We start from the raw sequence: 27,141 nt of genomic DNA, 5'->3' as shown, positions 1-27,141 counted from the left end.
AAGCAGTTCTGGTGGAAGATGGTTCTCTATAGCTTTGTATCGTCTTTTATTTTGAAAAACTGGTAGTGGGAAGATATAAAAGGTGTATTCTGTTTCCCAATTAAGAGTCTGAGACGTGAATGCCACATCCATTTGTAGCTGACATTTTGTTTTTCTGGTGTTCAGCTTGCCTCATGTACAACTCCTGTCATTCTGTCAGGAGATAACATTGCCTTCCTGTTTTATTCTCTAATTCCACAGAATTTGCCTCTCAACTGAGTAGAGTCAATAAAGCAATGGCTCACAGTCCTGGTCCTGCAGGACTAATTAATGTCTGTGACTGATCTGCTTGCTTGTTTAGGCTTTTTTTCTGCCTTTAGTCCTAGATTTTAAAAATACCCTGAAGTATCTGATTTATAACAAAATGAATAGCATACAGAACTTCATGCATTCCCTTATCAACTTGCAAATAAAGACTTGGGAGTTTCTGACTACAGAGCTCTGAACTGGTAACCAGTTTAAGACACAGGTGGGAATGACAACATATCAGACTCTCCCATTTTTGATGAGTGAGTGCTTTTTTCTAATAAATATGATTCTTGAATGCTCCAATAGCCTGCAGTTAAATAGGTCAGGCGGAGAAAAAAACAAGGCACACGGATTCCCCCCAACACCAGGACTGAAATCCATTGCAGTGTAGTATTCAACGGGGAAAATAAGAAATTAAATGTATAATTATAATTTTCCTAATAATTGCTTACACTTACACAGCACTTTTCTGGACACTCCACTCAAAGCGCTTTACCGGTAATGGGGATCCCCTCCACCACCACCAGTGTGCAGCCCCACCTGGATGATGCGACAGCAGCCATAGTGCGCCAGAACGCTCCCCACACACCAGCTCTCAGTGGGGAGGAGAGCAGAGTAATGGAGCCAGTTCACAGATGGAGATTATTAGGAGGCCATGTATATTAAGTATATTAAGTGTAAGCAATTATTATTATTATTAAAGGCCAGGGGGAAATTTGGCCAGGACACGGGGTTACACCCCTACTCTTTTCGAGAAACATGCTGGGATTTTTAATGACCACAGAGAGTCAGGACCTTGGTTTTGCGTCTCACCCAAAGGGCCGTGCCTTTTTAAAGCATAGTGTCCCTGTCACAATACTGGGGCGGTAGGACCCACAGAGACGGCAGGGTGAGCGCCCCAGAAAGAACTGTTGTCCAGGGTAGGGTTGTCATGGAGACCTGCCGTTTTGTGCGGTTTTCAGTGCGACACTTTCCCACTCCTCCTGTCGAACCCAGTGGTGTGTGGAGAGAGCTGTACCCGTCATGCGAGTAGTGCTCAGGGACTGCTGTTTGGAGCAGAGTGGAAGGCCATGCGTACCCCAGCAGGCCTTTCCACTTGTTCTCGACTGGATGCTGACGCTGTTTTTTCCCCTCGCGTGCGCTCTGCAACGTCAAGGCCTCGGTGAGGAAGGGGGTGTTGCCGAGCATGCTGGAGGAGATCCTGAGGACGCGGATCATGGTGAAGCAGTCGATGAAGGCCTACAAGCACGACAAAGCCATCACCCGCATGCTGGATGCCCGCCAGCTGGGGCTCAAGCTGATTGCCAACGTCACCTACGGCTACACTGCTGCTAACTTCTCTGGGAGAATGCCGAGCGTGGAGGTAAGTCACAGGGGCACCCCTGGGCGCGCTCGCATGTTTCTGTCGTGCCCGACGAGAGAAGTGGGCGACCTGGCGTCTCTCCTTTTTCTTCCGCGTCTAGGTGGGCGACAGCATCGTGCACAAGGCCAGGGAGACCCTGGAGAGAGCCATCAAGCTGGTGAACGACACTAAGAAGTGGGGGGCTCAGGTGGTGTACGGCGATACGGACAGGTGAGAGCGGACTTTGCGCATGCAGTCTGCGGGACCAGTCGGCCCAGTGAGGGGTTGTGATCTACACCAGTAGCAGCCCCATCGGTTGTCCAGCTACACACAAAACCACCCCCCTCGGCCTTATCCATCCGTGTTTTCACATCTAAAGAATTGGCAGCTTTCCCGTCTAAAGACGTGTGCTTGTATACTGTAGTTTTGGGTTTAAGCAATTCTAATCCCCTTGGGCCGTTTTCATTTTGCCACGGTTTTAGGTTAAAGTTATGCAATCCGAATGGCACTTTTGTACTAAGATCCTTCGCCGCTCTGTTCCCCTGTGGAGAACCTGTTGCCTTCATCCATGGTCTTCTTCCTCCAGCATGTTCGTGCTGTTGAAAGGAGCTACCAAAGAGCAGGCGTTCAAGATCGGGAACGAGATTGCCGAGGCTGTGACCGCGACCAACCCCAAGCCAGTCAAGCTGAAGTTTGAGAAGGTACCAGAGCCCATAGCCTGTACACTAAAACAGCAGGAAACTGTTGCCAGTGATAGTAACCAGGTGCTTCCTCACAGGCCTCAGCTTACAGGCTATGAGCACTTGAAGACTCAGTGGATGATGAACAGTACAGATTTAGGTGGTCTGTAGAGTCTTAAACCTTAAATAATTTTAAGATTTTGAAAAGCTGTTGGAGTCTGGTTTGGTGCTTTTATTCCTGAGGAGTTCCGTAAGAAAAGTAAGATATGTTTTTTACGATTTCGCTCATCCTTGAGGTCAGTTTTATTTGACAGCCGAAGAAGGCTTCACCATGACATCGGTAGAGAAATAGGAGGTGGATCGAAAGTCTAGTCCTGGAACAGATCGCTGTGAAGAGACTGAATGTCAAACACAGCCGAAACGTTGTTTCTTTTCATTTCCTTTCAGCGTGGAATGGACCTTCGCCTGTTCCTTTGTAGGCCACGCATGCTGATGCAGCTCCCACCTTCTACAGCCCACTTCTGCTGTGCCCCACTATGCCTTCCGCTAAATCTTTTTTCTAGATCTCTTCGCCTGTCCTTCTCCCCCTCCTCCCTGGGCTCCCCTCCTCCTCCTCTCTCCGTCTCTCCACAGCGATCTGTTCCAAGACCAGACTTTCTGACCACCTCCTATTCCTCTACCGATGTCATCGCCATACCAGAGGAGGGCTCCACAGCCAAACCTCTCTTCTCTTTCCAGCAGGGAATAAACCTTTTCCCGTTCCTTTGCGGCCCACCCCTGCTGGCGCAGCTCCCTGCTTGACCGGTTTTATTTTGCCCAGGGAAAAGGAAATTCGGGAGTGCTGAAAGTGCAGCTGAGCCCAGCTCTGTGAAACTGTCGGCTGATGCCTGCGCTTGTCCTGTTCAGGTGTATTTGCCATGTGTGCTGCAGACGAAGAAGAGGTATGTGGGCTACATGTACGAAAGCCTGGACCAGAAGGACCCGGCCTTTGACGCCAAGGGCATCGAGACGGTGCGCAGAGATGGCTGTCCTGCCGTGTCCAAGGTAGCGGTATTGCGACGGATTAGAAACCGTTTCGGTCCACCCTGTGAAAGCTGGCGATCGCTTGCAGAATCAGAAGTATGCCAGTTTAAATAAAAACACCACCTCCCATTCATGTAGATCTGAATGGGGGCACAGCTTTGCTAAAACATTGAGAAGGGTGATCCATTCACTGAGTGCGCTGCTAAAGTGTACTGCGTTCTTCCTTACTTTGCTTCCGAGCGTAAGATAAGATCACTTTATTGGCCACATACAATTTCTTGCATTAGGGATTTGTCTTTTCGCATACCCTAGCCTGCTCTCCATGAGACACACAGACAGGGAGAGAAGCTGGGGGTCAGAGCACAGGGTCAGCCATTTATACAGCACCCCTGGAGCACTTGGGGTGACGGGGCTCTGCTCAGGGGCCCAGTGGAGTAGGATTCCTCTGCCGGCCGCGGGATTCGAACCAGCAACCTTCCAGCCACCGGAGCAGATCCTGAGCCACAGTGCCACCGCTCCGCCTGGTAACTTGGGGGCGCAGCTAAATGCAGTCGAGAAGAGAGCTCTCGCTGGGAAGCGTTGCTCCCTGCCAGTACGTACATGTCTGCCTCCATAGCTCTTGCTTGCTGCCCCCCAGATACTGGAGCGCTCCATCCGGCTGCTGTTCGACACGCGCGACGTGAGCCAGGTGAAGCAGTACGTGCAGAGGCAGTGCGTGAAGATCCTGGAGGGGAAGGCCAGCATGCAGGACCTGACCTTCGCCAAGGAGTACCGGGGCAGCGGCTCGTACCGGCCTGGCGCCTGCGTCCCCGCCCTGGAGCTCACCAGGTACGGCCGCCCGCGTGGCGCCGCGGGTTTGAGTGGCGGCTGCACGAGCTGCCGCTTTCGGGGTGACTGGGGACAGCTCTTCGCAGGGTGGCTTGTCCCTGGTGTCCCGAAGCGGCGGGCTTTCTTCACATAGCATGTTCGTAAAGAAACCAAATCACGCAGGCAGTGCAGGCGCTTCTAAAGATAGATGTTTCAGGCCATTTATTCCTTTCTGGGTTTCTATATGCGGTCCTAGCTGGGGGCTGAGCTGAGACGCTCACAAGGCGTTGATGCTGGCGCAGGTTTGTACAGGATCTTCTCGTCCCCAGAATCTCTCTGTGAAGCCTGCTCATCTCCTCATCTGCAGGCAGGACCGCCGTCTTGTATTTACTTGGGCGTTGCTAGGCAACACTGCCTTGGGGGGAAAATGGACTTTCATCCGAGAAGCGCAATTTGAACAAAATTGAAGCGAATAAATGGACCACACAAATGTCATTTGCGACGCATGCAGATGAACGAAATGTGTGCAATCCCTTATAACCTTACTGTTAACTTGATTCCACGTGGCACGTTTCTCGCAGAAAAGATTGAGAGTTGGGGCCTGCCTCTCGAGTCCACTTGGGAGACAGGCTCAAAGAGTGAATAGCTCAGGTGGGACTGCCATGACACCAGGTACATCACTAATTAATCGAATGGACTTGGGATTTATCACATGGAGTTTGCTGTTTGTGTCTCTCATTAAGGTAAAGTTAAGGTGGAGGAAGAAGCAGGAGTAGCTTCATCGGGCTGTTTTCTTCAGGTTTTATTGGTCTGTAAAGAGCACCTCCTGGACTGTCCGATTTGGAGTGTGTTTCAAGAGCAAAGGTCCCGAGTCACGATTCCACCTGCAGGGATCTTCAGCATATAGAGAAAGTGTCCCGAATGTCATGAGGCTATTGTTCAATAGATCAGTGAGTGTAGGGGGAAGACTTTGGACTCGCGCCTGACAGGTTGTGGGTTCGAGACCCTGCTGCAGGCACTACTGTTGTGCCTTGGGGGAGGTGCTGTACCCCAGTAGCTACAGTCCGCCCAGTTGTGTCTGTGGGGACCAGCATAGCTGGGGGTTGTCTGGTCTCATTCTCTCGTCTGCTTAGCGCCATGAAAACCAGGAATAAGACCAGACTCGCCGAGCTGTGGCGGCTCAGATATGCACATCACAAGTGCGTTGTCTCACACACATTGTCCACTGAGTGCACTGGGACGATGGCTATTAAACCTGGTTATCAAACAGCACGATTGATTAAACGTTACGGCTGATGCACCTTTAGGTAAAATGGTCCGTAGCATCAAACAGTTTGGATGCATAGCAGTAGTCAGACTGTTAGAGTATCGTTAGGTGATGGTTGGCGTAACAGTAGTAGAGGGTCTTCTTTGTTGGGTTTATATTTGCACCCAGTTAGTTTTCTTAGGGTGCCTCAGTTTCTTCTCACCTCCCAAAGTCATGGGGGTTCGGATATTAGTGTCTGTAAACTGGCCCTGTGCTGGACTGGTATCTCATCTACGTTGCATCTGCACCTTGCATGTGCGAAGTTTTGGGGATACTGTGACCCCTACTATGACTGTTCGTCTGTCTGGTGATGGATGCATAGATTTGCAACTGGACAATGACCAGTATGTTGGTGTGGTTCCCAGAGATTAGACTTCCTGTTGCCATCTGGCCCCGTTTGGCTTCTTTTATTAAACCCCCTCATCAGTCTTCTTTGTGATAATAATATCCGCTATTAGGAAGAAGCTGAAAGAATATCATTCTTACAGCAGAGCTAAAATAGTCAATCTGCTGGAACACGTATAAGAAAGGCAATCATAGCTGACTGATGGTGGCGAGTTTGCAAATCGCTGTGATAGTTACAGACCTACGTGCCCAGACTGCAGCTATTCACCAAGTGATCTTGATACTGGGCTTGGACTCCAGTGAACAAGGAGAACACAAAGGGCTTGTGAAGTGGAAGGTTAATGAGGTGGAGGACCTCCGCTCGTTGTACGGCTGTGCGTTACAGAGACGGCCCTCCCCAGACCTGCGGCGGCTCTCGTCCGCTCTGGTTAACCGCGGAGTCGTGGCTGGAGCTGTGCGAGACGACGGGTGTGTGTACGGAGGGGGTCGCCCACATTTATAGCGATTCCCCTGGCACTGCAAGAGGCAAATCTCTGGGGGGGAAAAACTGTGGAGAATTTCTGCACTGTAATGAGGAGTTCTGTGGAGGGACTATAGACTGCAGGGGTTTCAAAATCGCTTTGTTTTCAGCATTTGTGCTTCTGACGTTTCTAAAATATTAGAGATTCATTTTTTAACAGAGTAATGTCACGATTTTGGGAATGTTCTTCCCACAGTGTATCCAAACCTCTGTTAACAAAGCAAGGATTTGTAGAATTACTCATAACCGCTTGAGTAATTTGTGCGGATATAGTGATTTTTTTATCCATTTACTTTTTTTATTTCTTGCTATACCGTGAGAAATCTTTTCACTTTTATAGTTTTGCTTCCCACAAAGTACCAGAACAGAAGATGAATGTTGAAAGGGAATTGAGACGATACCTGCTCACATCTTCCTTGGTCTGCCCGGGGGTAACAGGTCTTCTCCCTTGCAAGTGGCAGCTGTCGATTTTCCCTTAACTCCCTTAATCCCTTAATTTACAACCTTGGGAAAAAATCCATCATCTCATCCTTTTCAAAACAGAAGGTGGAATTAAGGTGGCTTGCATTTTCTGAAAAAATTGTTTTTAACTTGAGAGCAATTATTAATGTACCTGTGAGCAGTTCTAAAAGGTGAAGAACAGCTTCAAATTCTGTTTGCAATTGCATATTTAAGGGTTGAAATTGGGGAAATGAATGTCATTCCTTAGACTAAGTAATCAGTGTTTTGTTGGCGTTTTGTGCACCGCTCATACACGTTGTAAAGTACCAGGCTATTGAAATACATGCCTGTCCTTGAACAGGCACTACTATGTGCTGAGTTGACTGTATTTTAATCCAAGTCAGCAAAACAACTTTGTAAAGTCTACCACCTCCCAAATGTAGACGATAATATTACCCTGGCAACAGCCATCATAAACTCTTAACTAACATTTTGTAGAGAATGGCTTTCAAAAGGTCTTTGAATAATGAATTATTTCACCGTAACCATTTAAGGGTAAATCGGTTGTTAATGAGAACGTTGTGTTTGTTACAGCTGCTATGTATTTAGTTAGTTTATGTTGTATTTGTACGTGTGCTTGTTATGAATCTTGATGCTGTGTTATCTTGACAGTTTTGCAGTGCTTGCATCTACACTTTTCATCACAGAATGCTTGGCCATATTGTGCAAACGCCAGTGCTATTTGGTTCCTACTCTATTAGACCTTGTCGATCACTCAATCGTGAAATGAAGTAAATTTATGCGGAGTGAGGATACATACCTTATCACAGCGCTGTCCTATATACTGTATATAATGTCCACCTCACAGCACAGTACGGCTGACTACTGCATTGAAGCACACAACTGTGAACAACTGTGAACATCCTACATTTTTTTTCACAAAAAATTTGAAATTTGAAGACATCAAGACATCAGAACAAACTTAAATCCAGCTTTACCCAAATTTGAAGGTTATATAATGCTAAAGTCATGGGAAACGATCCTAAATTATGATGAGAAAACAAAGGTTTTAGCAGCCTGTCTGCCTCATATCACATAAACTGAAGACGCACAAGGCCTGGTTTGAATGGCACAGATATTGCACAAACAATTGAGTCCAGTTGGCTTCTCCTGCACTGCGGGGGGGGGTCTGGGTGACTCCCCATGTAAAATAAAGCATAATATCGCCGAAAACAGCACAGATGAATTGGCTATCCTGAGACCTTTTTAGGAGGGTTGAGTGACGTCACTCCTCCAGGATAGAATCCCTTGTATCGCAGAAGAGAAGGAGGTGTAAGACTGTAACTCCCCTGGCAGCCTTTCTGAATATATTCTGACCTTTTGGCCTCAGTTAGGTACCTCTGCGCTTGAAATCACACACGCTGCCGCCCAGAAAGGTTTAGCTGTAGAGGGATTCGGTAATGCGGCCAATAAATTGGTATTTCTGGAAACAGACAAAGATCCTGCACTTTGTGCGAGCTGCAGTGTCTCATGATCTCTCTTTGATTAACTCTGAGGCCATGGTGTCTGCTAAGGTGTTATCACACCAGCTAGAGCTTTTAGGGACAAGCATCTTACGCCTCATAATGTTGGTTACCTTCTCTACATTATACACATGGCCTCAGACATCGCCTCCCCCTGTGTGGGTCTCTCATCGCACACAGAGTTTTGGCCGGCCTGCTTGGGGATATGTATAGTGTGGGCTGTACTAGATCATATGATCCATCTCCAGCATTCAATAATATGGTTAAATGATTCAATGATGATACGCCACCCTTCAGCAATGGTACGAGGAGGTGTGAAATGCTAGTTAGGTGAAATGAGAGAAATGCGCTTTCCGCCATCTGATCACCACCAACGACACCTTGGTATTATTTACTCGTCGCAACGTCTCGTTTTAGCAACAGTTCAATAAGGTTTTGTTCAGGTCCGAGCTGGCTGAGCCCTTTCCCCGTGCTCTCCAGAACGAAGGTGTCGGCGCGCGCTTCCTCGCTCACGTGACTGTAGTTCTGTTAGTCCTCATTCTGCCCCTCCAGGAAGCGTGGAGAGACCGCGTCCTCGGATTTCTAGATCCATTTGGAAAGGAATGGGACTGCACATTCAATTCTCCACTCCGCAGTGCGAGAGAGCTGCAGGTTTAGCTTTGCCGAGATTTTACATTTTCTTTCTGCTTCTTTGCTTTATGAGCACTGTCCGACTGGTTTAATCCTGATACTGCTGTATCCGGGCAGCGCAGCAGACGTTTTGAAGAGAGACTGGTCTTTCTGTGTAGCCTTCAAGTGTAAATTCATACTTGTGTTCCCCTGAAGCAAGGCAGCTCGTACTTTGAGCTTCTAATCTGGCAGTAGTTAGAAATCTTCATGAGCCCTCCGAGGATATGACATGCCCATTCTCCTGCTTTCTGTAATTACCAACTCATTACGTGAGATTCCTCTTTAGCCTTGTCACTGTGGAGAAGTAAAGGCTTTGATGTTCTAGCAGATAATTTAATGAAGATGCTGTGCTTCCCCTCGTCTGCAAGATCTCAATTCGAGCTTTTCTGGCTTCTTGGTCTAGTTTCATATAACCCCTCCAGTATGCACTGCGTGCCTGCAGCGCCCCCCTGTGGGGCAAGGTGGTCTCTGCACCCACTGCATAATCCGCTGGACGTCGGGGGCAGGAAACAGGCCCTTTTCTTCCTCTGTGTGAGGCTTCACGCAAACCGTTCTCAGCTGTCACAGTGTGAAACGTGGATTTGAATACAGACAAAGACCTTTGCTGGAACAGGATTTGGAATGTAAATTTGGTTTTCACCAATCCTAGAATTCAGAAGACCTGTTTTAAGCTTTCTTCACAGGATCCTGATTGATATGATTTTGTGAAGCTGGTCTCTAGTCCTGTGTGTGTGCGCCCTCTTCCTGAGGCACTGTGGGCACCCTTTTATGTTTTAGAAGAGCCCAGGTAACAACAGTGCCTTGCAAAAGTATTCACCCCCCTTGTAATTGCTGCCAAAGGTGGTCCTACCAAGTATTAACTCTGGGGGGGGGATACCTATGCAATCAATTATTTAATTTTTAACCAATTTAGTAAAATGTCTGGATTTTTTGTGTTTTCACTCTGACATTATAGAGTACTTTGCATTGATGAGTGGCAGAAACTCTCAGTTAAATACATCATGGTTCCATGCTGTAACACAATATAATGTGAAAAAGTCCAAGGGGGGTGAATACTTTTGCAAGGCACTGCAAGCTCAGCCTCCACGTGGCCCCTCCTGTCATCGCTGGCCCCGGGCCTGACTTGACGTGGTTTAGCTCGGGCTGGGATTGCTGGGAATGCTGGGATTCGCAGTGCTGGGATTGCTGGGAATGCTGGGCTGCTGGGGGGGCTGCCGACGATGCTGGGGGGTGGGGTCAGCGTTGAGAGGTTGAATCGTTCTGCTTTCATTCCATTTTTGAACACTCACATGTAGACAAATTGGTTCACAAAAATGACAAATTAGATTCGAAAATATAGATGTACGGTATATATGTGTGTGGTGTACAATTAAAGGTAGTTGCCAGGCAACCAACTGAGCAAGCATGGCTGAATTAATCTTCACATCACATCACTTTCAGTTACCGCCTCTCCAGGGTCAGGGTGGCCCAGGGCCTATCCCAGCAAGCAGTGGGCACAAGGCAGCCTGGCAGCCTGGACCCCAGTCCATCGCAGGGCACACAAGCACACACACTCCCACCGGGGCCGGTTTTCCCAGTAGTCAGCGAACCCGCCAGCATGCTTTGGGACTGTGGGAGGAAACAGGGGCTCCCAGAGGAAACCCACACAAACACAGGGAGGACAGGCAGACAGCACCCCCCCAGGTCCAGAATTGAACCCGGGGCCCCAGCCCTGCGCACCTGTCAGGTGTCCAGTGTGGTAGAGTGTGTCTGTCGCCCGCTGACGCGGCGCCCCCTTCTCTCTCCTCCGCTGCAGGCGCATGCTGGCCTACGACCGGCGGCTGGAGCCGCGGGTGGGGGAGCGCGTGCCCTACGTGGTGGTGTACGGGCTCCCCGGGGTGCCCCTCATCCAGCTGGTGCGCCGGCCCGTCGAGGTGCTGCAGGACCCCGGCCTGCGGCTCAACGCCACCTACTACATCAGCAAGCAGATCCTGCCCCCGCTGGAGCGCGTCTTCGCGCTGATCGGCGTGGACGTCTTCAGCTGGTACCAGGAGCTGCCCAGGGTGAGCCAGCCTCTCCGCCCCGGCCCGCCGGGGAGAAGACATTGTCAGGCTGAGAGTGAGAAACAGCAGCTGCTCTTGACGAGGCAGACATCCAGCTCTCTTGCCTCTTACCGGGGCTGTAAAAACACGTCATAGTTCACGTTGAAGATGTGGCTAAGGGAGGGGACCTCTTAAAAGCACACTTTCCAGCTGGTGATTTCTGCGTAGGGAGTGCTGCACTGCTGCTTTGCAACCGGACACGATGCCTGTTATTGCTCATTAGGCCACCAGGTGGCAGTGTGACATGAAATACTTAGCTGCTCTCGGTTGTTCCCTGTTTAAGCCCCTTTCTGATCATTATCAGAATGAATCTGGATCTTTAGCATCAGAGTGACTGGACAGCTTGGTCGACAGGATTGTGAGATCGGTCAGTGACCGGCAGGAATAGCTATTAAATGTTGGCTTTGACTCAAGAACAGCACCCTGCAGCTCACAGCTGGCAGCCCACTGGAGCTCAGCAGGTGTGAGCCTGGTCAGTACCTGGAGGGGAGACTCCTGGGAAAGCTGAGGCTGCTGCTGGAAGAGGTGTTAGGGGGACCAGTAGGGGGCGCTCACCCTGCGGTCTGTGTGGATCTTAATATAAAGTGACGGGGACACTACGGTCAAAAAAGGCGCAGTAAAATCGAAGATCCCGACTCTCTGTGGTCATTAACAATCCCAGGGCGTTTCTCGAAAAGAGTAGGGGTGTTACCCAGGGGTATTATTGAACATAATTAGCGAGCAGGCCGTATCTGTCACAGTATTGCACTCGTTTACATGAGTACTCGTAGTTCTTCCACACCGTGGCCTGTCTGGAGTCTGAAGGGTGTGACTGCGAAGACAAGGTAGGAGATTCTTATGGATTAAAAGAAAATGACCGTTTTAAAAATGTGCAGTTTGTAATAAAACTTATATCGCCCAATCCATTTCAATACACGAATGAAAGTATTCACGTACCATTTGCTGTGTAACATTCCGCTTTGATTTTACTTAATCAAACCATTTGATAGCCTTTTTAAAGATGAATTACTTTGATCTTGTACTCTTACTGAAATACATGGTGGGCTCTCACTTTAGTTAATTAACTTAATATTTAGTACTTTTGTCATTGATTAATTGTCCATTTTAGTTTTTTTAGCTGTTAACCAAAGCAGCATATTTCACTAAAATGCATTTCCTGCTGTATTATTACTTTATTTAGGAAGATTTCTAATCTGACATCAAGCAGGAAAACTGCGCTGAGAGCACAGCGCTGTAAAAAAAGAACCCGCTCCGTCACACCAGCGAGATAGCGACCACACTGACTGCTCAGAGAAGCGTCCCCGAGTTTGCGAGAGCTGGGCGGCGTTTTTAACTCATAATTCATCCGGAAGCCCATTCGGTTCTGCCTCCGTGTCCCGACTGGCAGCAGCAGTGAGGAGGGGGGGTGCGGCGCCCTGCGTGTTGCTCTCGCGGCCTGTGCCCCGCCCGCGCCTCACCCTCCGCCGGTGCTCCGCCCCGCAGGTGCAGAAGGCAGGCTCGGCGGCGGGCGGCGAGGAGGCCGGGCGCAAGGGCACCATCTCGCAGTACTTCACCACGCTGCACTGCCCCGTGTGCGACGAGCTGACGCAGCTGGGGGTGTGCAGCCGCTGCCGGGCCGAGCCCCAGCGCGTGGCCGTCACGCTGAGCCAGGACGTGCGTCACTGGGAGCGCCAGCAGGAGCAGCTGCTCAAGGTCAGGGTCGCCATGGCAACCTGCCGCCGCCGCCCCGTGTCGCTCTGCGCGCACGGCTGCACTGGGATCCCCTCTCTGCTGTCTCTCATCATTACTACCCCGTTACCGGTATGTAACCAGGCAGAGATGGGGCGCTGAGAGGACGAGCAACGGGGAGGGTGATGTCAGCCCCAGGAGTGCATGCTAGGATAGATGGGAACCCGTCTGGGGTAGCTGGGAAATATCAGGGACACCGTTAACTCCTCGGGCTTGGGGGGAAGGACGTGTACATGTTGTGCGAGTGTACCCGTGTCACTGTCCCATGTTCCCCCATCCAGGTCTCAGGTTCCCACCTGCCTGGCCTGTATTAGTGATAGTGACATTGTTCTTCGGCGAGAGCACTCGTTTTAACAACAGTAGGTCCTGTGCCATCCTGGTTAACAAAAGAGTGCTGCCATTATCACTTGCTTGTGGTACAGGGAGTTGCAACACCCTTCCGTTGCCGCTGAAGAACCTGATCTACGTTCTTAAGAGTCTGTTCGAGACGGTGCCTCAGACAGTGTATCCGGAACCCAGAATAAGTCCTCCATCCTTACGATGCGCGTTCTCTTGACAGACCGCTGAGCCCAAAGTCGTAGCCTCGGCTTGAGAGAAATAACCTCCCCTTCCTGTCCTGTGCTGTTATAAACGCCAGTTGTGTGCAGGACTGTGCCGCCAGGAAACAGGGTAGGGTCAGGATCACTGGCTTCAGGTCCTTGGAAGCCGTGTAGGGAGATTCAGGGCGCTCTGGAGGCGCAGTCCAACGGAATGGATTGAGCCCGGGGCTTCAGAAGTAGCTCTGTGACATGAACAGTCCGAGACAGACCGACACAATAAACACTGTAAGGATCTAGAGATGGGAAGACGAAAGCGTTCCGTCACGCGGGCCCTCCGGACTCGAACCCGGTGGGGGGGGGTACAGGAGGCGGCTGACCGACCTTCTCATTTCAGATCTGCAGGACCTGCACGGGCGGGGCGGAGCGGCAGCTGCAGTGCGTCTCTCTCGACTGCCCCGTCCTGTACAAGCTGTCCAGGGTGAGCCGCCAGCTGTCCAAGGCGCCGTACCTGCGGCGGCTGCTCGACCAGTTCTGAGCCACGCCCGCGGCCCCCCCGCCCCCCGTTGGTGCTAAACCTCCTCGGTCTCCGACGCCCTCCACACGTTCTCCATGGTGCTCTGGTTTAACCCCATTGGGTTAAGTATTTTGTCGTCGCTGTGGTTATGACTAGGACTCGATCGTAATGTCTCCGCCACCTCTCGTAGGCACTAGCTTGAGGCTGGCCACTGGAAAGAAACTTCGAAGGAGCTCTGGAGGCGTAAGCTGCCCTTGTTCTGATAAACTGACCATGTAACCAGCTGCTAATTACTGTAAGTAAACGGCTAGCCTTTTCCAAGCCAATACGAAGACGCTTCATGTCGTCTTCCGAAGGCATCGTAGTCACTGTCGAAACAGAAGGGGACATGTTGGTCTTCGCCATGTTGTTTTTTATGCGCTGTAGCATTTGTAAATGCAAAACCTCTATTGAGCACCTTCTAACCCAAGGCAGACAAATTAACCACTGTTTAAAAACAATTTCTTTTTATAGAAATGCGAAACTTTTGTAAATAAGAAATCCTTTCCTTGTAAAGTGGCTGATGAATTCATGTGCACCAGACTAAAGAAAAAAAAAAGATTTTTTTTATCTCTGTTTCCGGGTGCAATGTGTATGTGTCTTCATTCATTTTTTTCTGCCTGAAAAGGATTGTTTTATTTATGTATTTCTGCAAAAATAGTCCTCAAACTCTCTGAATCCCATGGCACGCCTATGGGATAGTGGGCAGAAGAGCAAGTGTCTAAGTTTTCAAAAGCTTCTGGGACTGTTGCAATACTGTATTTTGATAATTTATGGCAAGAGTATATATTATTTCTTTGTGCATATTTGTTTTGTACACACATTTCTAATGCTTTCTATATGCTCAACAGTAAGTGTTCCCTACCTATGTAAAGACTGATTATACAATTTGCCAAACAATTGTACACACAATGTGTATTTGTATAACTGTATAAAAAATGAAGGAACTGTGACTCAGTTTTTTTAAAAATTGATATTACTGTGGGTGGAGGTGTAAATCATCAGACAATTTAATAAAACTCAATGTATGAAATATTGTTTTCATTGATCTTTATTTTTTGTCCCTTTGGCATGCCCATAGCACTTTGCCGGGTACCTGCGTTGCTTCACTGGAGCTCCAGACGAAGACGTGATACAAGGTTTTCAATGTTCAGATGCCTCTGAAATGTGCTTCTAATCACCTGGTACGATTCAGGATGTCTGGGTTGTAATAAAGCCCTGGAATGATGCAGTTTGGTGATCACGGCACTGCCCAGGACACAAGTGGAGGGATCTTGTCTTTTATACGCGATTCTTGGAGATCGAAATGCGGAGCAGGGCAGCGTCTGCGGGTCAGCGGGCACCGAACTGGTCTGCGGTGGTGAAGCAGGAGCCGCGTTTGAAGACGAAGCTCTTGGTTTACCGGTCGATCTACGTCCCCGTCCCCACCTCCGACCGTGAGCTGTGGGTATCGACCGACGGAACGAGATCACGGATACAAGCGGCGGAAATGAGGTTTCTCCGCAGGGCTGCTGGGCTGACTCTGCGGGCCGGGGTGAGGAGCTCAGCAATGCGGGAGAGCCTCGGAGCAGAGATGCTGCTCTTCGAGAGCGAGAGGAGCCAGCTGAGGTGTTTTGGGCATCTCACTGGGATGCTTCCCCAGTCGGCTTCCGCGGGAGCTGTTCTGGGCTCGTCCCACGGGGCGGAGACCCTGTGGCAGACCCAGGACACGCCGGAGGGATGGACAGTATCTCTGGGCTGGCCTGGGACCACCTGGGGATCTCCCAGGAGGAGCTGGAATCTGGTGCTGGGGACAGGAGAGTCTGGGCTGATCCACTCGGCCTGCTGCAGCCACGACCCTCACTGGGAGAAGCAGAGTGAAGATGGATGGATGGATGGACTGAGACCGGGGTTTTAGAAATAGGTTTATTACATAAACAATCTGAGATGTCATCATCTACTGTCCTCATCAAGACAGTAAAAATTGAAAGGAATTACACACTTTTAAATGTTGAAACAAAATCATTCCCTTATATGGCCACTTTTGCCTTCTGACCCTCTTGGCTTGAACATCACTAGATCTCGGTAACAAGGCAAAGGGCTAAAAGAGCATTTTAGAATCTAAAACAGGTCTTGATTTGTGGTACTTCTACATTAAACAGGAACTCTTCGCTACCCTAGTTTCATACAGGTGGTTCTGTATGGGGAAAATGCCATTTTCCATTGTTAACAAAGATACCACAGCTATCCTTGAGTCGTCTGCATTTTTTTTAAGTAGCACAACACACCACATTAACAGAAACCTCTAAAAGGATTTCACGACATTCCAAAATTTTCTTGAATTCTGATTTAACGGAGAAAGGCCCGTTTCATAACTGCAGTTTCGCCTGTTATATGCAGTCATTTTTACTGATTTTTGCCTTTCCCCGTCACTCAGATGAAATTAATTTCTATGGAACAGGATGTTGTTGAAACAGTTAACACACAAAAACCTTTGGCACTTTTGTGATGCCACTAACCTTAGGACAGATTAACAATACAATACATCTGTTTAAAAATGGGAATTGCCACCACCCAAAACCAACTTTTATCTTACTTCTTGTCTATCAGAGACCTGTCCAGCAACACAATTGCACCCCCCCCAGCTGAGTCCTTCATTAGCCCAGCCAGTCAGAATAGCATGCTGTTATAGGATAAGTATTGTGCACATTCTCTCACCTGCCTGCCAAGCCAATGTACCGTCCAGAAGAGTAAAGAAAGTGAAGTTTTTTTTTAGAAAGGTATGTCCACAGTAGTATCCAAGCTGATTATCTTTCACCTAGCAACACTGGAATCAATCAAAATGGTCCGCACTTGTTTACAGAGAAAGGCCGGACCGTTCTCAAACCTTTTATTTCTGCATCTTCCACTCTGTAGTCCTCAACTGTCACTCAATCTAGCTCCTGCCACAACCTTCTCAGCAGAAGGAATTTCTTCCTAAAAGTGCATGTCTTGAATGGTTCAATTAGTGCTGGCAGACAATACATTGCAGATCTCACCGTTAATCTTTCAGTGCTCTGCTACTGATATGGGAATGCTTAGACGTAGCATCAGCACATGAAAGCATTAGTTGATGAATACCTGCTGATTTCAGAGTACCGTTTTACAGCTGTGTAATTTGTAAACCAGACGCACATTAAAATCTGTGTCTTACTGTAAAAGTCAGACTCCCTTGTCGATCTGACCTGACCAACAATGCCAAGAAAATCACTGCGGTTTAATCCACCACCGTGAATGTGTTGTGAATGCTGTTTTTGCTACGTCCACCAAATGCTGACGCTGGTATTGATGAGCATTTTCCTGGAGGGATGGAGTGGAGTTGGAGTGATGATACCCTTTCAAGATGAAGGACTGAAGGAAATGTATCACCTCGAAAAGCAAGAAATGGGAAAGATGTATGTGAACAGGGGCTCAGAAAGTGCTATAATGTCTTGCTTCACTACACCACTGATGGTCTCCGCTACACAACTACGGGCTCATAATCATGGCAATGAAAATCATAATGAATATCACTCATTTTAAAAGTCACAAAAAGGCATTGACCCCACAATTGCAGCTCTCTGGCATGGTGGTGATCACTGCCTCACAGCTCTTGGATTCTGGGCTGGGGTGCCTTCCGTGTGGAGTGTGCATGTTCTTCCTTCATGGCTTCCTGCCAGTCTAGAGCATGGTCTCCCTGAATGGCCCCTGTGCCCGGCTGTGGACTGATGTGTGTAGTGTGAAGTGTGGTTCGCCTCACGCCCTGGGCTTCCAAGACAGGCTCCAGCCCCACCCTGAGCAACTGGCTTCCTGCCCTCGGATGGATTAGGCACTCAAAAACAACAGCAGTCTTGTGACACGCTTCTCATCCTTCGCAACCGAAAAAAGGAAAACAGCCCGACCGTCGGCGAGACATCCCGGGGAACATCTGGAGCTTGAATGCATGCAGCATGGACAACGAGCACGGCTCACGCGAGCCAGCCAGCCCCCGCCCATCCACAGCCGGCAGACCTGTTCCCAGCTGGCACGGCTGACCAGCGCCGGGTTTCCGTCCCGCGGGGCAGCAGGGGGAAGGGCGCTCAGTCCTTCTTTTCGCGGTCCAGGCTGAGCAGCAGTTTCCGTCTGGGCGATCCCGCTGGGAAGGCCGGGGAGGGCGACCCGCGGCCGGCGGGGTGAGAGGGAGAAGCTGGGAGGGCGGCGGCGGCCGCGGTGCCGCCGGCTCCCGCAGACGCAGGCGGGGGCGAGCCCACGAGGCCGGCGTCGTCCATCTCGATCACCTCAAAGTCGGCATCGTTCCACTGCTCGGCCTCGTCCCCCTCCTCCTCCCCGTCCTCGTCTTCCTCCTCGTTGGCTCCCGAGTCCAGCAGGGCCTTCCGGTCTTCGCCGTCGTCCCCGGCGCGGCCCCCCTCCCGCGGCTTCCGGCCCACCGCGGCCTGGGAGGTGGCCAGCTTGTACATCACCGGGAAGATGATGGCCGTCATGGTGGAGGTGCCCAGGGCGGTGTACATCAGCACCGGGAGCTCCCGCGTCTGCCCCAGCAGGAAGCCCACTACCGCCGGGATGACCATCTCCCCGAGGGCCGCCCCCACGACGAAGACCGCCGCCGAGCGGCCCGTCACCGTGGTGTACTGCTCCACCCACGAGATGCCGCTGGGGAACGTGGTGGCCATGGAGGCGCCGTACACGGCGCTGCCAGCCCACAGGGCGGCCCTGCTCCTGCTGAAGAGGGTGAGAAAGAGGGAGGAGACCGTGCAGCCCACCAGGCTCAGCAGGATCATGGCGCCCGGGGGCAGGCAGGCCGCGAAGAAGATGGCCAGGCCGCGGACGGCGGCGAAGGTGGCCCAGAAGACGGAGTTGAGGCCGGCAGCTTCGCTCTTATCCATGCCGGCAAAGTCCTTGGCGTAGGTGAAGATGAACGAGCCGTAGGCCACCTCGGCCCCCACGTAGCAGAAGAAGAAGAAGAACAGCAGCAGGATAAGGGCGTTGTGATGCCTGGACACGACCCGCGTCTCCGAGGACGCCTTGGCTCTCTCGCGGGAGGGGCTGCTCCTGGAGTACAGGATGAGGAAGAAGAGGGAGACCAGCAGGACGAAGATGCCGATCACCGTGTAGGCCCACGTGGACTTGAGGGAGCCGCCCCGGCCTTGAGCGAACCCGAGAGGCGGGCTCAGCGCCTTGGAAATGTGGCCGGCGGCGTGGGGGGCCGCGCCCGCGCTCACGTTCCTCCCCGCGGGGGGCGCCGCGCCCAGCAGCAGCTTGGCCAGCACCGGGGAGACGACGGCGCCCGCGGCAAAGCTGAAGTGCAGGGCCTGCATGTGAGGCCCGGACTGGGCGCCCCAGGTGCTGAGGATCAGGACGTTGCCGCCTGGCGGAGAAAACGCTGGCGTTAGAAGTCCGTCCTCCCCACACAGGCTCACCGGCTACAGAAAACGACAGTTCGTTCGGGGCTGAACTGGAAACAGGACCTTACCCTGACCAGGTGTCAAGGGACAGTGGGGCTGAAGACTGCAAACAGCCACCGGGTGTTTCCGACACTTTCGATGTCCTTCTCATGTTACCAGCCTTGGCTTGATCCCCGGCTGTCCTTGTACAGCAAGACCCAATTCTACAGCCAGCGGGGGAACTCCTAGCCCTTAACTGGGTGGCGCCTGTGCCGTCTGCCTCTCTTCTGGCTTTTTAATGCTTCTCCCTTAATAAAAGCACTGCCTAGAAAATTCTAATCACGTCAACCTCTTACACCTGATTAACCTCAAATGCCACAGAATAACAGTTCTGGCAGGTGACACAACGAACAGGCCACTTCTAAAACTAATAATGAATTCTAAAAAAGTCAAGAAAATGTCTCATCCACTTTGTAGAATACAGAGCTTTCTCTTCAATAAAACTGTACTTTCTGTACAGTACACTCGAAACTGAATTACTTCCTTGTTCACTAAAAACTTTGGACAATGAATAAAACTGAATCAAGTATCTTCATTTAAAGCTCGCCTCAGGACAGTATTACATTTCACTTCAGACCGAACGATATCCATTCGAAAGCGAAGTCCGGGAAGCAAACGGCCACCCACCTGTATCTAGGAAGCCCATGGAGACTCCCACACTGCACATCAAAGCCGTCAGCAGCAATGGCTTTTTGCAGAAAGGGACTGCGAACATCCCAAAGGCAGTGGCCAGCATTGAGAACCCTGAAGGGGAAAAATGAGAGTGTCCTTCTGTGTCTGGAGCAGAGACGTCCCCGTTCCGCTTTCTATTACTGGGGTACGATACTACGGTACATATGAACACCTTTTCCTCATCATGCATGCAATGAAGAAGTTCCTGAATTATAACCCGGTCCGGCTAGGCCCTGCTTTAGTTCCGAGTCTTATGGATGAAAGACAGCATCCAATACGAACTCTTACTCTCCTCAAAAAAGGAACGACTACACTACATGACGTTGTCATGGTACCGGCTACATTTCTTTACAGGGTGCAACTGGAGTCCCTAGTAGCTAGAGGAATTATATCTGTTTCCTCAGCAGAAGGCAGAGCCGACATGTTGAACTGTCTTAGCTGAAAGTACCCCTTCCAATGAACTGTGACAGTACGGTGGAGGCAGCTTACAGTACGATAACTTCAGCCTCACTACACAAGCAGTGTGTGTGTGTGTGTGTGAGGGAGAGTGTGTGCAAGAGTGTGTGGGTGTGTGAGAGAGAGAGTGTGAGTGTCTCTGTGTGCGAGAGAGAGATAAAAAGAGTGTGTGCGTGTGTGTGTGCGCGCGTTTGAGAGAGCAATATCTCACACACTGGGACACACACACAAACACAACAAACTGGAATGCTACAGGACCCTAAACAGACAATACACACTAGCTGAATATTTGACCAAGGTAAGAAACAACAAAAAGAAACAGACCCTGACGAAGTACAGGCTCAGTGACCACAGCCTGGTCATAGAAACTGGTGACACAGGCAGACCTGGCTGCCCAGAGAGGACAGGCTCAGTGACCACAGACTGGACACACACACCGGACACAGGCAGACCTGGCTGCCCAGAGAGGACAGGCTGTGCTCCCACTGCCAGCAGGGAAAAATAGAGACAGAGGTGCACTTCCTACTGCACTGTGACAGATACTCTGGGATTAGAGAAACATTCTTCCCCAAATTCAGAAATCTAATCCCAGAGTTCCCACACCTGCCAGAACCACAACGGGCCCAATCCTACTGGGAGAGGGAGGGGGGAACTCAGTTGAACTGGCAGTCCAGTATGTGATCTCCTGTCCCAGCCTGAGGAACAGTGAGTCTGTCTCCCAATGATGCTCCATCTGTCTACAGTATATGTCAATATTTTATGATATGTCTTTGTTGTAAATGTCTGTAATACGTCTGTAGATTTTATTTTACTTTTATTTTTTGTCTTGTTTCATGTGAATTTTATAATTTTTATTTGCTTTGGCAACACTGATTGTACCCATCGGTCATGCTAATAAAGCACCTTGAATTGAATTGAATCTAACTGAACTGAATTGTGTGAGAGTGTGAGTGTGAGAATGTGAGCGTGTGTGTGTGTGTGAGAGTGTGAGTGTGTGTGTGTGCCTGTGTGAGAGTGTGTAAGTCTCTGTGTGTGTGTGTGAGTGTGAGAGTGTGAGTGTGTGCCTGTGTGAGAGTGTGTAAGTCTCTGTGTGTGTGTGTGTCAGTGAGTGTGTGTGTGTGTCTGTGTGAGAGTGTGTAAGTCTCTGTGTGTGTGTGTGAGTGTCAGTGAGTGTGTGTCTGTGTGAGAGTGTGTCAGTGAGTGTGTGTGTGTGCCTGTGTGAGAGTGTGTAAGTCTCTGTGTGTGTGTGTCAGTGAGTGCGTGAGAATGTGAGTGTGAGTGTGTGTGCCTGTGTGAGAGTGTGTGTGTGCCTGTGTGAGAGTGTGTAAGTCTGTGTGTGTGTGAGTGTCAGTGAGTGCGTGAGAATGTGAGCGTGAGTGTGTGTGTGTGTCTGTGTGAGAGTGTGTAAGTCTCTGTGTGTGTGTGTCAGTGAGTGTGTGTGTGTGCCTGTGTCAGTGAGTGTGTAAGTCTCTGTGTGTGTGTGTGAGTGTCAGTGAGTGCGTGAGAGAGTGAGAGTGTGAGTGTGTGTGTCTGTGTGAGAGTGTGTAAGTCTCTGTGTGTGTGTGTGAGTGTCAGTGAGTGTGTGAGAATGTGAGCGTGAGTGTGTGTGTGTGTCTGTGTGAGAGTGTGTAAGTCTCTGTGTGTGTGTGAGTGTCAGTGAGTGTGTGTGTGTGCCTGTGTGAGAGTGTGTAAGTCTCTGTGTGTGTGTGTGTCAGTGAGTGTGTGTGTGTGTGCCTGTGTGAGAGTGTGAGTGTGTGTGTGTGTCTGTGTGAGAGTGTGTAAGTCTCTGTGTGTGTGTGTGTCAGTGAGTGTGTGTGTGTGTCTGTGTGAGAGTGTGTAAGTCTCTGTGTGTGTGTGTGAGTGTCAGTGAGTGTGTGTGTCTGTGTGAGAGTGTGTAAGTCTCTGTGTGTGTGTGTGTGAGTGTCAGTGAGTGTGTGTGTGTCTGTGTGAGAGTGTGTAAGTCTGTGTGTGTGTGTGAGTGTCAGTGAGTGTGTGTGTGTCTGTGTGAGAGTGTGTAAGTCTCTGTGTGTGTGTGTGAGTGTCAGTGAGTGTGTGTGTGTCTGTGTGAGAGTGTGTAAGTCTCTGTGTGTGTGTGTGTGAGTGTCAGTGAGTGTGTGTGTGTGCCTGTGTGAGAGTGTGTAAGTCTCTGTGTGTATGTGTCAGTGAGTGTGTGTGTGTGCCTGTGTCAGTGAGTGTGTAAGTCTCTGTGTGTGTGTGTGAGTGTCAGTGAGTGCGTGAGTGAGTGTGCATGCGTGCGAGCAGGAAGAGCTCCTGCACAGTGGGGATACTCACCTCTCCCAGCAGGCCCAGGGGCACAAGGAAGCGCCTCACCCCGAGAGCGCAGATGGCAGCTTGGCTAAAGGGGCCTGACTCTGCTGGCGCGGGCATGGCAGCTCATGCCCCGAGCTGGACCCTGCCCGCCCTGCCCGCTCCCACACCGCCCGCGGGGCGCCAGGCCGTGGCCGGAGGACAGGGGCAGGCAAGAGGGGGCTGCGGGCTTACCTAGCAGCAGGTAGTGGTTCACGCAGTCAAAGAGGACCCCCGCCACCACAGAGCCCCCGATGTAGCCCAGGGCTCGGCCCACGAAGATGTAGGAGATGTTGCTTATGTTCTTGTTCACATTGATGGCCAGGTCTTCAAGGGTGGGGCCAAGCACTGCAATGCTCATCCCCTACAACACACCACCAGAGGACAGGCCGAGGTCAAGTCTCATTTCCAACCGCTGTTTAGATCCTTCTGGCTATAGAGCAGGTATCAGCCAGTACTCTTCAATCTCAAAGCCACATCAGAACCAGAACAGGATCCTTGGATGGCAGAAGAATACTGACATACAACCAAGTGTCACTAGCTCTGCTCAGTTACCATATAAAGTGTTCTCTTCAGCAGTGAGTGAGTTAGGACACTGTGGTCACAGTGAACTCAGCTGTGCACCGGTCACACGATCGGCAATTACTGAAAAGCTGTGTGTGTGTGTGACCAACAATTCAAAACCACAACGTATCTGAGATCACCCCACTCTGTACAAGAGGCATTCTCATTCTGAAGGGTTTTCGCCCAGTGTTTCACATCTGTTCAAATTGTGATTAGGGAAAGAGCTTGGTTTTATCCACTACTGGCTTCTGCCGTCCAAAAACTGAACTGTTTTTTTTTTAATTGAACAGCTCTTCCAAAACCCAGGATCTGTCATTTCACTGCAGATCCTAACACTCTTACTGTTTGCCTTTCGTTCTTATTTCCTGTATAACACTGGCAGCCAAATCATCACGACACAATGCTGCACTTTCTTATCAAACGTGGAAGCTCAAGACAGTGCTGTTATTTGTTGCTACAGTGAAACTGCGCAGTATGGACACAGGATTGTTACAGTTCCTATTTTGCCTCCATTCTTCTGTTCACTGCACATTATCAGCCTTTTCATCAACCATTTCAGCAGAGGAAGTTGCCAAAATAGTGTGATCAGATACAGAGCAACAGACCAGACCGGAGGACCCGGACCACCTACAGACTGTGTGAACTGAAAACTTTCTGCTTCACGGTATCGTTTTAGGAGCTTTGTTCATTGTAAGAACTTAAGAACTTTAGTTTAACATAATTGCAAAGTCACTTTCTCCCCTTGACAGATCCACAAGGCTGCAGTTTCACCTTCCTCTTGACTTTAATATGCTGTTAACTTGGGGTTTTGCAACGGAAGGTGTACACAATCCTCTCCTTTAGTACTACCTAAAGCACACTCTCCACAGCGTATTTATTTTTTGGCAATAGCCTACTGTTTAGTCAATGAAATATCTGAGAATCTTTTCGTTTAATAGAAAATATTCCCCTTTAGGTGATTTACATGAACACCAAGCAATTTTACTAACTATCCATATTCCATGTAATTAGGAGGCCAAGCAAGAAAGATGTAGCGGGACACTATTGTTAGTATTATTTATGTCCAGATCACTATCTTTAATGCCATTCTTGGTGGTAAAACCCATCGCGTTCCGCGGACGCGTCTGAAATTCCACAGTGTGTTGAGACGCTCCTGGGAAACTGCGGCCAAGTGAAAATGAGACTGAGGTCACATGACTTGGAGGCAAAGTTGTCTTTTACAAGGGTTTTAGACATCTGTTACAGACCTCTTTATCTGAAATCACTCACAACAGAGATATGGAACCCCGGCCTAATCTTTCCCCCAGGATTGATATCCCCATCTGTTTCCTAACCCCTACCCAATACAGGGCCGCAGAGGAGCTACAGCCTATCCCAGGAAGCAACGGGAGCAAGGCAGGGTACACCCTGGATGGGACACCAGTCCGCTGCAGGGCACACACACAGACACACTCACACCAGGGCCAGTTTTCCTGACTAAATGTCTCTGGGCTGTGGGAGAAAACCAGAGCACACAGAGGAAACCCACATGAACCCAGGCAAAACATGCAAACTCCACACAGACAGCACCCCAGGAACTGAACCCAGGGCCCCAATGTGCCACTCGAGAAAACTGAATTGGTCACAAGGCCTTATCGGATTTGTCAACAGTACTCAAACACCTGCACTGAAACTGTCAGGTGGAACAAAGCCAGGCTTTGCTACAATTTCAGTTGTGATCAATTTGTATATATTTCCATACACAGCAGCTCTGGATTTCCATATGCTGCACGGTTCCGCTGTGGCAGACGAACGTACACTCCGACCTCTTCCTCGGGCAGGGAAGGCCTGTCAGAGGTCATGTCTACAGCTGGACAGCTGGGCAGCTCTGGACCATGACCTTCAGGGCAAACCCCATTCTAGCTTCCAGCTGCTTAGAGAGTGCAGACAGGGACACTGCACCGTGACCTCACCTGTGACCCCTGACCCTTAGAAGCGGTCAAAAGCACTCTATTCCACCTGGAGGGTAAATGCAAAGCTGGCTTATTATCACTAATGTATTCTGCAGAATACAGTACCCAGATACTGTTACCCAAACCCAGCGAAGTTTTCCTGGGTTGCACCGAAATTGTACTTAAAACTATACTAGTTGTACTATTTATTAATCACCGTATTACTTTTGCACTGTTTCTGTCCTGTTTGTATACTTTTCTCTGCTTGTGTATTTGCACAGTTTCTGACAATTCTGTACTGGCACCATACTGTTGTTTACATTGTTACTGTTGTTGTATTACTGTCTATTGTCCTGTCTGCTGTTCTATTTATATACTGCAGATGAGAGACTCGTGAGAAACACCTTTCGCTATACTATGCACCCGTGCAAGTATAATGACAAATAAAGCTGAATTGAATTGAGCGCTCGTCACCCATCTGTCCGCTCCTCGGCACCCTCTCCCCTGCATCACCAGCAGGCACCTGGGACCACATCGCCCAGGGACACCGAAACCAGAACTTCAGCCTCCTGGGACTCTGGTCTCCGGCTCAGAGACGTCAGACCCCCTCACACACGTCGGGTGGTTAATCCTAAAGGACTATACACATCGGACTCACGGGAACACAGGCCGGCAGCCGGGGCAGGCAGGTTTGCGGTCATTGACCCGCACTAACTGCACACTCCCAAGAGCAGCCCCGAGAACCGCCTCTGGACTGCGGGCACTACCGACACCGTGCGAGTGAAGTCCCCGCCCCAGTGCGCCAGACCGGCCGGCTCCGGCAGGTGTTCACCGAGTACACGGGCATCACAAACGCCCGTCACGCCATCAGGAAGCGAGGTGGGTCCTTACTCACCAGGCCGAGGAAGGAGGCACAGAGGACGGCGGTGACGGGCCACCGGCTGACATCCGCCTGGCCGCCCGTCCTGCTGCCCCGCACCGCCACCTCCTCGGAGCCCAGCTCGTCTCGCCTCCTGGCCCCCGTCCGGAGGCCCGGGGAGCCCCGCTGCGCGTCCTGCCGCTTGTCGAACAGCGTGTCCTCCTCCTGATCGTCGTTGTTGTCGTTGTCGCCGTCGCCGTCGCTCTGCTCCGTCCTGGCGAAGCGGACCTGCTTCTTGGGGGCCGCGGCGGACATCGCGGCCGCAGGAGGGGTAGGGGTAGCGGGGGCCCCTGGAGAGATCCCCTCCCTTCAGACTTGGGAGCTAACCCACGCAAAGCCCGTAGCGCCGCTGGACGCGCCGCTAAAGGCTTCGGTCCTTTTCTTTTTTTGTTTCGTCCCCCCCCCGTCTGTGAGGGCCTTGGTTCTCCCCCGAGGTGGCTCCGAGGCGCTGCGGATCCGCCTGACGGCTCGCCTGGCTCCCGGGGGGAGGGGGTGGGTCAGGTACCGGGGCGAACCGACAGGGCAGCTCGGCTCGGCACAGGGACGGAAGTGCGAAGGTGTCACATGACGGAGGAGGAGGGCTGCGTGGAAGAGACGGAGCTGCCGTGCGAGCAGATCCAGTGCAGACGGAGACCTGGCAGGCAGTAATGTAGCCCACTCAATTCAGTTCAATTCAAGGTGCTTTATTAGCATGACCGATGGTGACGATCAGTGTTGCCAAAGCAAATAAAAATAACGAAATCCACATGAAACAAGACAAAAAAATAAAAGTAAAATAAAATCTACAGACATTTACAACAAAGACATATCATAAAATATTTACATATACTGTAGACAGATGGAGCATCATTGGGAGACAGACTCACTGTTCCTCAGCCTGTGACAGGAGATCACATACTGGGCTGCCAGTTCCACTGAGTTCCCTCCTCCCTCTCCCAGTAGGACTGGGCCCGTTGTGATTCTGGCAGGTGTGGGAACTCTGGGATTAGATTTCTGAATTTAGGGTAGA

At 50.5% G+C, this 27,141-nt stretch overlaps 2 protein-coding genes across 3 annotated transcripts in view; one reads left to right on the top strand and one right to left on the bottom strand.

Annotated features, from left to right (window-relative positions):
• Nucleotides 1–14,878, top strand: part of rev3l (REV3 like, DNA directed polymerase zeta catalytic subunit) — a 97,972-nt gene extending 83,094 nt beyond the window's left edge. Inside the window, exons 25-32 of one of the 2 annotated variants that reach the window (XM_069196182.1) lie at nucleotides 1,445–1,651; nucleotides 1,752–1,861; nucleotides 2,217–2,331; nucleotides 3,217–3,354; nucleotides 3,971–4,161; nucleotides 10,740–10,986; nucleotides 12,508–12,717; nucleotides 13,687–14,878. In XM_069196182.1, the coding sequence (XP_069052283.1) occupies nucleotides 1,445–1,651; nucleotides 1,752–1,861; nucleotides 2,217–2,331; nucleotides 3,217–3,354; nucleotides 3,971–4,161; nucleotides 10,740–10,986; nucleotides 12,508–12,717; nucleotides 13,687–13,827 (1,359 nt within the window). In that variant the 3' untranslated portion in view covers nucleotides 13,828–14,878. Of the gene's footprint in view, nucleotides 1–1,444; nucleotides 1,652–1,751; nucleotides 1,862–2,216; nucleotides 2,332–3,216; nucleotides 3,355–3,970; nucleotides 4,162–10,739; nucleotides 10,987–12,507; nucleotides 12,718–13,686 lie in introns of those variants that run through there. The other variant, XM_069196190.1, reaches the window with a different exon arrangement.
• Nucleotides 14,879–15,736: 858 nt separating this feature from the next.
• On the bottom strand, nucleotides 15,737–26,681 carry mfsd4b (major facilitator superfamily domain containing 4B). The gene is made up of 4 exons (XM_069196194.1): nucleotides 26,109–26,681; nucleotides 22,914–23,082; nucleotides 19,911–20,027; nucleotides 15,737–19,207 (listed from the first exon to the last, which is right to left on the bottom strand). The coding sequence occupies exons 1-4, from the start codon at nucleotides 26,385–26,387 to the stop codon at nucleotides 17,922–17,924; spliced, it is 1,851 nt and encodes a 616-aa protein (XP_069052295.1). The 5' UTR covers nucleotides 26,388–26,681; the 3' UTR covers nucleotides 15,737–17,921.
• Between the last annotated feature and the right edge of the window lie 460 nt (nucleotides 26,682–27,141).

Source organism: Lepisosteus oculatus, chromosome 2 (assembly GCF_040954835.1).
Source record: "Lepisosteus oculatus isolate fLepOcu1 chromosome 2, fLepOcu1.hap2, whole genome shotgun sequence".
NCBI lineage: Eukaryota > Metazoa > Chordata > Actinopteri > Semionotiformes > Lepisosteidae > Lepisosteus > Lepisosteus oculatus.
This window is presented reverse-complemented; position numbering and strand designations above follow the sequence as displayed.